This window comes from Sinohyriopsis cumingii, chromosome 11 (assembly GCF_028554795.1).
Source record: "Sinohyriopsis cumingii isolate HCF-2022 chromosome 11, ASM2855479v2, whole genome shotgun sequence".
Classification (NCBI taxonomy): domain Eukaryota; kingdom Metazoa; phylum Mollusca; class Bivalvia; order Unionida; family Unionidae; genus Sinohyriopsis; species Sinohyriopsis cumingii.
Window position 1 is genome coordinate 106,859,290 of NC_142971.1, and position 8,726 is coordinate 106,868,015.

Consider the following 8,726-nt stretch of genomic DNA (forward strand, 5'->3'; position numbering starts at 1 on the left):
TCTTCAAGTAGAAAACCCCATGCCTTAGATGATATATGCCACTTATTTTCATTTTGCTTGGTTATTTTCTATATTCAACGGTTGTATAGCATAGAGCACAAACACTCATTGTCGCGGTAAAGATAGTACCAGATTCCTTACCTGTAGGGCACATTTGTGTGTTGCACTGAACGGTTTGAAATTCCGTTGAAGTTCCATTACACTGTCTTCCACCATTCTGGGGAATGGGATTGGTGCAGGACCGGCTCCTAGTTTGAGTCTGTATGCCTCCACCACATGTGACACTACATGTTCCATTTGATGTCCAGCCATTCCAACTGCTCCAGCCTCCATCTATGGGAATAAATTAGAGTGACAGGGACAAGTGAAAAATATAGAAACATCAACTGATTTTGCATTCCGTTTAGACTAATTATGTCATGGATAAAGTATATCCTATTTAAACCAATGAACGTCGGAGAATTCTGAAAATAATCATTGCGAACAACTATTTCCTTATTTTTATAACAAGCCTGTATACGACTTAAATTAGATTTTAAAACCAGGTACCAACGGAGTATTGAAAATGAAACATAATGCATTTTATCAGCAGTTTTATTAATATTGTGTTTCCTGAAAACATATCTGTCACAAAGGTAAACACATACAATGTATATGTAATAATGATTGGCTTCAACATATGGAGCTTGATAACTGCAATTAGTAAAGGCTATATAAATTTTATTTATGTTTTCTACTATCGTACGTGTGCAAATATTGCACTGTCCCTACTTTGTGGGTACGCCTACCTAACAAATATCCAAAACGCTAATTGATGTTGAATGATCATTATCTGTTAGGTGTTCTACCTTGCATTTGTAATATGTCCATGTTTTTATAATACCGTTATATTTCTTTCTATTTTTATATCATATTCATAGATTTTCAGAAAGATTTCAGTGTCCTTGTTATCTGTGGATTTCCATCTACCTCAGAAATAGTCGCTTAATTATCTACCTTTGAATTTCATTATCACTAAGTGGGATCGCTTTACGTATCAGACATGTTGACAATTGATGCTAGTGAAGAAAGTGCAGTCAATTCAAACATTTACTTAACCTTACTATAGCCATTAAACACCTTTCATGTTATCATTTGCCAGACATAGCCATCCCATGGAAAAACGGCCGATTATATTGATGTTTTAGAAGTACGCACAATGGCTCTCAGTAATGTATTTTATATCAACCTGCATCCTTTATGACAATCTAGGCTTACGTCACTTTGTCAGAATCATGTTGCAATGTACATTGAAATTCCTTTAGCTTAGGAAATTTGTAACATATATATGTAGAACGAAAATTCTTCTTCACTGAAAATATTAGAACGTTTCTTAGTGTTGTTGCTACATCGTTTTCTTATATCGATGCAAAATAGTTTGCATAAATTTATAATATTTTAACGATTTTAACGATTTTTGCTATTTTAAGCATGATGTACACTGTTTCACTATTGCCTGTTTATATTCTATCTCTATCTAAGCCCACAATAACAACAAGAATACGGTCATCCCACTTCATTTTTTATATTAATTAATTGCTTTTCAGTATCGTCGAGCGGACTTGCAGTTTTGTGTCTCCAGGCTCTTGCGTACATTATAAGTATTAGCAGGCTTCCTTACCTATAGGACAAGCTTGTATGCTACACTGAATGGTCTGAGATTCCACTGAAGATCCATTACATGTTCGTCCACCATTCTGTGGAATGGGATTGGTGCAGGACCGGTTTCTAGTTTGTGTCTGTGTACCTCCACCACATGTGACGCTACAAGTTCCATTTGAAATCCAGCCATTCCAAGCGCTCCAGCCTCCATCTATGGAATTAAATTAGAGTGACAGAGACAACAGAGAAATTTAGGAAAACACTAATCATTCTGCATTCCGTTTAGATAAATGATTTCATGCATAAGGTATATACTATTAAAAACATTGAAAGTCGCAGAAAGGCTGAAAATAATTATTGCGAACAATTATTTCCTTCTTTTCATAAGAAGCCTGTAGACGACGTCAATACATTTTAAAACCAGGTACCAACGGAGTATTGAAAATGAAACATAATGCCTTTTGTCAGCAGTTCTATTAATAATGCGTTTCCTGAAAACATGTCTGTTACAAAGTTAAAAACATACAATGTATATCTAACATTGTTTGGCGTCTACATATGGAACTTGATAATTGCAATTACTAAAGGCAATATGTTTTTTTTTAATTATGTTTTCTACTATCGTACGTGTGCAAATATTGCACTGTCCCTACTTTGTGGGTACGCCTACCCAATAAATATCCAAAACACTAATTGATGTTGCATGATCATTATTTGTTAGGTGTTGTATCTTGCATCTGTGATCTGGCCATTTAATTATGATAACGTTATATGTCTTTACTTTTTTATATCATATTCATAGATTTTCAGAAAGATTTCACTCTTTTTGTTATCTGTGGATTTCCATCTACCTCAGAAATAGTCGCTTAGTTATATACCTTTGAATTTCATTATCACTAAGTGGGATCGCTTTACGTATCAGACATGTTGACAATTGATGCTAGTGAAGAAAGTGCAGTCAATTCAAACATTTACTTAACCTTACTATAGCCATTAAACACCTTTCATGTTATCATTTGCCAGACATAGCCATCCCATGGAAAAACGGCCGATCATATTGATGTTATAGAAGTACGCACAATGGCTCTCAGTAATGTATTTTATATCAACCTGCATCCTTTATGACAATCTAGGCTTACGTCACTTTGTCAGAATTATGTTGCAATGTACATTGACATTCCTTTAGCTTAGGAAATTTGTAACATATATATGTAGAACGAAAATTCTTCTTCACTGAAAATATTAGAACGTTTCTTAGTGTTGTTGCTACATCGTTTTCTTATATCGATGCAAAATAGTTTGCATAAATTTATAATATTTTAACGATTTTAACGATTTTTGCTATTTTAAGCATGATGTACACTGTTTCACTATTGCCTGTTTATATTCTATCTCTATCTAAGCCCACAATAACAACAAGAATACGGTCATCCCACTTCATCTTTTATATTAATTAATTGCTTTTCAGTATCGTCGAGCGGACTTGCAGTTTTGTGTCTCCAGGCTCTTGCGTACATTATAAGTATTAGCAGGCTTCCTTACCTATAGGACAAGCTTGTATGCTACACTGAATGGTCTGAGATTCCACTGAAGATCCATTACATGTTCGTCCACCATTCTGTGGAATGGGATTGGTGCAGGACCGGTTTCTAGTTTGTGTCTGTGTACCTCCACCACATGTGACGCTACAAGTTCCATTTGAAATCCAGCCATTCCAAGCGCTCCAGCCTCCATCTATGGAATTAAATTAGAGTGACAGAGACAACAGAGAAATTTAGGAAACCACTAATCATTCTGCATTCCGTTTAGATAAATGATTTCATGCATAAGGTATATACTATTAAAAACATTGAAAGTCGCAGAAAGGCTGAAAATAATTATTGCGAACAATTATTTCCTTCTTTTCATAAGAAGCCTGTAGACGACGTCAATACATTTTAAAACCAGGTACCAACGGAGTATTGAAAATGAAACATAATGCCTTTTGTCAGCAGTTCTATTAATAATGCGTTTCCTGAAAACATGTCTGTCACAAAGTTAAAAACATACAATGTATATCTAACATTGTTTGGCGTCTACATATGGAACTTGATAATTGCAATTACTAAAGGCAATATGTTTTTTTTTAATTATGTTTTCTACTATCGTACGTGTGCAAATATTGCACTGTCCCTACTTTGTGGGTACGCCTACCCAATAAATATCCAAAACACTAATTGATGTTGCATGATCATTATTTGTTAGGTGTTGTATCTTGCATCTGTGATCTGGCCATTTAATTATGATAACGTTATATGTCTTTACTTTTTTATATCATATTCATAGATTTTCAGAAAGATTTCACTCTTTTTGTTATCTGTGGATTTCCATCTACCTCAGAAATAGTCGCTTAGTTATATACCTTTGAATTTCATTATCACTAAGTGGGATCGCTTTACGTATCAGACATGTTGACAATTGATGCTAGTGAAGAAAGTGCAGTCAATTCAAACATTTACTTAACCTTACTATAGCCATTAAACACCTTTCATGTTATCATTTGCCAGACATAGCCATCCCATGGAAAAACGGCCGATTATATTGATGTTATAGAAGTACGCACAATGGCTCTCAGTAATGTATTTTATATCAACCTGCATCCTCTATGACAATCTAGGCTTACGTCACTTTGTCAGAATTATGTTGCAATGTACATTGACATTCCTTTAGCTTAGGAAATTTGTAACATATATATGTAGAACGAAAATTCTTCTTCACTGAAAATATTAGAACGTTTCTTAGTGTTGTTGCTACATCGTTTTCTTATATCGATGCAAAATAGTTTGCATAAATTTATAATATTTTAACGATTTTAACGATTTTTGCTATTTTAAGCATGATGTACACTGTTTCACTATTGCCTGTTTATATTCTATCTCTATCTAAGCCCACAATAACAACAAGAATACGGTCATCCCACTTCATCTTTTATATTAATTAATTGCTTTTCAGTATCGTCGAGCGGACTTGCAGTTTTGTGTCTCCAGGCTCTTGCGTACATTATAAGTATTAGCAGGCTTCCTTACCTATAGGACAAGCTTGTATGCTACACTGAATGGTCTGAGATTCCACTGAAGATCCATTACATGTTCGTCCACCATTCTGTGGAATGGGATTGGTGCAGGACCGGTTTCTAGTTTGTGTCTGTGTACCTCCACCACATGTGACGCTACAAGTTCCATTTGAAATCCAGCCATTCCAAGCGCTCCAGCCTCCATCTATGGAATTAAATTAGAGTGACAGAGACAACAGAGAAATTTAGGAAACCACTAATCATTCTGCATTCCGTTTAGATAAATGATTTCATGCATAAGGTATATACTATTAAAAACATTGAAAGTCGCAGAAAGGCTGAAAATAATTATTGCGAACAATTATTTCCTTCTTTTCATAAGAAGCCTGTAGACGACGTCAATACATTTTAAAACCAGGTACCAACGGAGTATTGAAAATGAAACATAATGCCTTTTGTCAGCAGTTCTATTAATAATGCGTTTCCTGAAAACATGTCTGTCACAAAGGTAAACACATACAATGTATATCTAACAATGTTTGGCGTCTACATATGGAACTTGATAATTGCAATTACTAAAGACAATATGTTGTTTTAATTATGTTTTCTACTATCGTACGTGTGCAAATATTGCACTGTCCCTACTTTTTGGGTACGCCTACCCAATAAATATCCAAAACACTAATTGATGTTGCATGATCATTATATGTTAGGTGTTGTATCTTGCATCTGTGATCTGGCCATTTAATTATGATAACGTTATATGTCTTTACTTTTTTATATCATATTCATAGATTTTCAGAAAGATTTCACTGTTTTTGTTATCTGTGGACTTCCATCTACCTCAGAAATAGTCGCTTAGTTATCTGCCTTTGAATTTCATTATCACTAAGTGGGATCGCTTTGCGTATCAGACATGTTGACAATTGATGCTAGTGAAGAAAGTGCAGTCAATTCAAAAATTTACTTAACCTTACTATAGCCATTAAACACCTTTCATGTTATCATTTGCCAGACATAGCCATCCCATGGAAAAACGGCCGATTATATTGATGTTATAGAAGTACGCACAATGGCTCTCAGTAATGTATTTTATATCAACCTGCATCCTTTATGACAATCTAGGCATGCGTCCCTTTGTCAGAATCATGTTGCAATGTACATTGATATTCCTTTAGCTTAGGAAATTTGTAACATACATATGTAGAACGAAAATTCTTCTTCACTAAAAATATTAGAACGTTTCTTAGTGTTGTTGCTACATCGTTTTCTTATATCGATGCAAAATAGTTTGCATAAATTTATAATATTTTAACGATTTTAACGATTTTTGCTACTTTAAGCATGATGTACACTGTTTCAATATTGCCTGTTTATATTCTATCTCTAAGCCCACAATAACAACAAGAATACGGTCATCCCACTTCATTTTTTATATTAATATATTGCTTTTCAGTATCGTCGAGCGGACTTGCAGTTTTGTGTCTCCAGGCTCTTGCGTACATTATAAGTATTAGCAGGCTTCCTTACCTATAGGACAAGCTTGTATGCTACACTGAATGGTCTGAGATTCCACTGAAGATCCATTACATGTTCGTCCACCATTCTGTGGAATGGGATTGGTGCAGGACCGGTTTCTAGTTTGTGTCTGTGTACCTCCACCACATGTGACGCTACAAGTTCCATTTGAAATCCAGCCATTCCAAGCGCTCCAGCCTCCATCTATGGAATTAAAGTAGAGTGACAGAGACAACAGAGAAATTTAGGAAACCACTAATCATTCTGCATTCCGTTTAGATAAATGATTTCATGCATAAGGTATATACTATTAAAAACATTGAAAGTCGCAGAAAGGCTGAAAATAATTATTGCGAACAATTATTTCCTTCTTTTCATAAGAAGCCTGTAGACGACGTCAATACATTTTAAAACCAGGTACCAACGGAGTATTGAAAATGAAACATAATGCCTTTTATCAGCAGTTCTATTAATAATGCGTTTCCTGAAAACATGTCTGTCACAAAGTTAGAAACATACAATGTATATCTAAGAATGTTTGGCTTCTACATATGGAACTTGATAATCGCAATTACTAAAGGCAATATGTTTTTTTTTAATTATGTTTTCTACTATCGTACCTGTGCAAATATTGCATTGTCCCTACTTTATTGGTACACCTACCCAATAAATATCCAAAACACTAATTGATGTTGCATGATCATTATTTGTTAGGTGTTGTATCTTGCATCTGTAATATGGCCATTTATTTATGATAACGTTATATTTCGTTATCTCTTTCTATCATATTTATCGACTTTCAAAAAGATTTCACTGTTTTTGTTATGTGTGGATTTCCATCTGCTTCATAAATAGTCTAGTAGCCATCTATCTGACATAATCCACCCAATATTTACCTTTGAATGTCATTTACACTAAAAGGGATCGTTTTGCGTATCAAACGTGTTGTCAATTGATGCTAGTGACGAATGTGCAGTCAATTCAAAAATTTACTTAGCCTAACTATGACCATTACTCAACACAAACACCTTTCATGTTATCATTTGCCAGACATAGTCATCTCAATGAAACAACTGCCGATTATACTGATGTTATAGAAGCACATACAATGGCTCTCTGTAATGCATTTTATATCGACCTGCAGCCTTTATGACAATCAAGGCTTACGTTCCGTTATCAAACAGTCATGTTACAATGTACTTTGAAATTCCTTTAGCTTAGGAAATTTGTAACATATATAGGTAGAACTAAAATGTTGTGTCACTGAAATTATTAAGACGTTTCTGAGTGGGTTTTTTTACATTTCTTTCCTGTTTCGATGCAAAATAGTTTGCACAAATCTATAATATTTGAACGATTTTAACAATTTTGGCTATCTCTGTTGTGTACACCTGTAAACAACTTATCAGGTTTTTGTTTATTTACTTACAAGGCGGCAAATTAAAATTCATTTATGGAATATTCATTTTTATTTTACATTGTTGCCTTTTCATTTCAATGAATGACCAGTTTGTTTACTCAAAGCCCACAATAACAACAACAATACGGTTATGTCCCTTCATTTTTTGTATTAATTAGTTGCTTTCTCGTATCGACGAGCGGCCTTGCTGTTTTATGTAGAGTCTCCAGGCTCTTACTTCCAATATAAGTATTACCAGGCTTCCTTACCTATAGGACAAGCTTGGGTGTTGCATTGAATGGTCTGAGATTCCGTTGAAGATCCATTACACTGTCGTCCACCATTCTGGGGAATAGGATTGGTGCAGGACCGGTTCCTGGTTTGAGTCTGTGTACTTCCACCACATGTGACGCTACAGGTTCCATTTGAATTCCAGCCACTCCAGGCGCTCCAGTTTCCATGCACTGATTAAAACATGCCCAAAAATTAAATTCTTAGATTTTACTGATTATAGGAATAGTTGCTGTAGCTGCTGTTGTGTAGTTATAGTAGTATAATTAAATATCGTAGCATTAAAAGAGTAGTAGTACTGATAGATGTTGTCATCATTTTAATGATACAAATAGAGCCAAATAGCCTTACCCGCGGGACAAGTTGGTAAGATGCATGGTATTGTTTGGAAATCTGTTGAACTACCGCTACACTGATTTCCTCCGTTCTGAGGCACAGGATTATTGCAGGACCTTGCTCTGGTTTGCGTCTGTATACCTCCGCCACATGTAACACTACAGACGCTTGTTGAAGTCCAACTAGCCCAAGGTCCCCATCCTCCGTTTACTAGTTAAATTTGAATTAAAAAACAAAAATGAAAAACATAGACTTGTGAAATAAGGGCTTGAAGATAGAAATAAAATGCTTTTAAAATGTTGAGAATAAAACGAGGAATACGTACCTGGAAATGAAATCAAAGAGAATATTTTGTTCACGAAACCAATGAGTAGTCTATTTACTAATGGACGCACGATATTAAAGACAACAAAACGATAAATTTGATTTACTAGATCTTGTGCCCGGGTTGGAGACTTGTACTAGCAAAGCTAGTGGTGGTGGTAGTAG

At 34.9% G+C, this 8,726-nt stretch overlaps 1 protein-coding gene across 1 annotated transcript in view; it reads right to left on the reverse strand.

Annotated features, from left to right (window-relative positions):
* Nucleotides 1-8,726, reverse strand: part of LOC149789234 (SCO-spondin-like) — a 215,128-nt gene that overhangs the window by 205,136 nt on the left and 1,266 nt on the right. The window contains exons 3-9 of the mRNA XM_089973597.1: nt 8,253-8,447; nt 7,880-8,074; nt 6,224-6,415; nt 4,707-4,898; nt 3,184-3,375; nt 1,661-1,852; nt 142-333 (exon numbers count right to left, since the gene is read on the reverse strand). Of these exons, the coding sequence (XP_089829723.1) occupies nt 142-333; nt 1,661-1,852; nt 3,184-3,375; nt 4,707-4,898; nt 6,224-6,415; nt 7,880-8,074; nt 8,253-8,447 (1,350 nt within the window). The remainder of the gene's footprint in view (nt 1-141; nt 334-1,660; nt 1,853-3,183; nt 3,376-4,706; nt 4,899-6,223; nt 6,416-7,879; nt 8,075-8,252; nt 8,448-8,726) is intronic.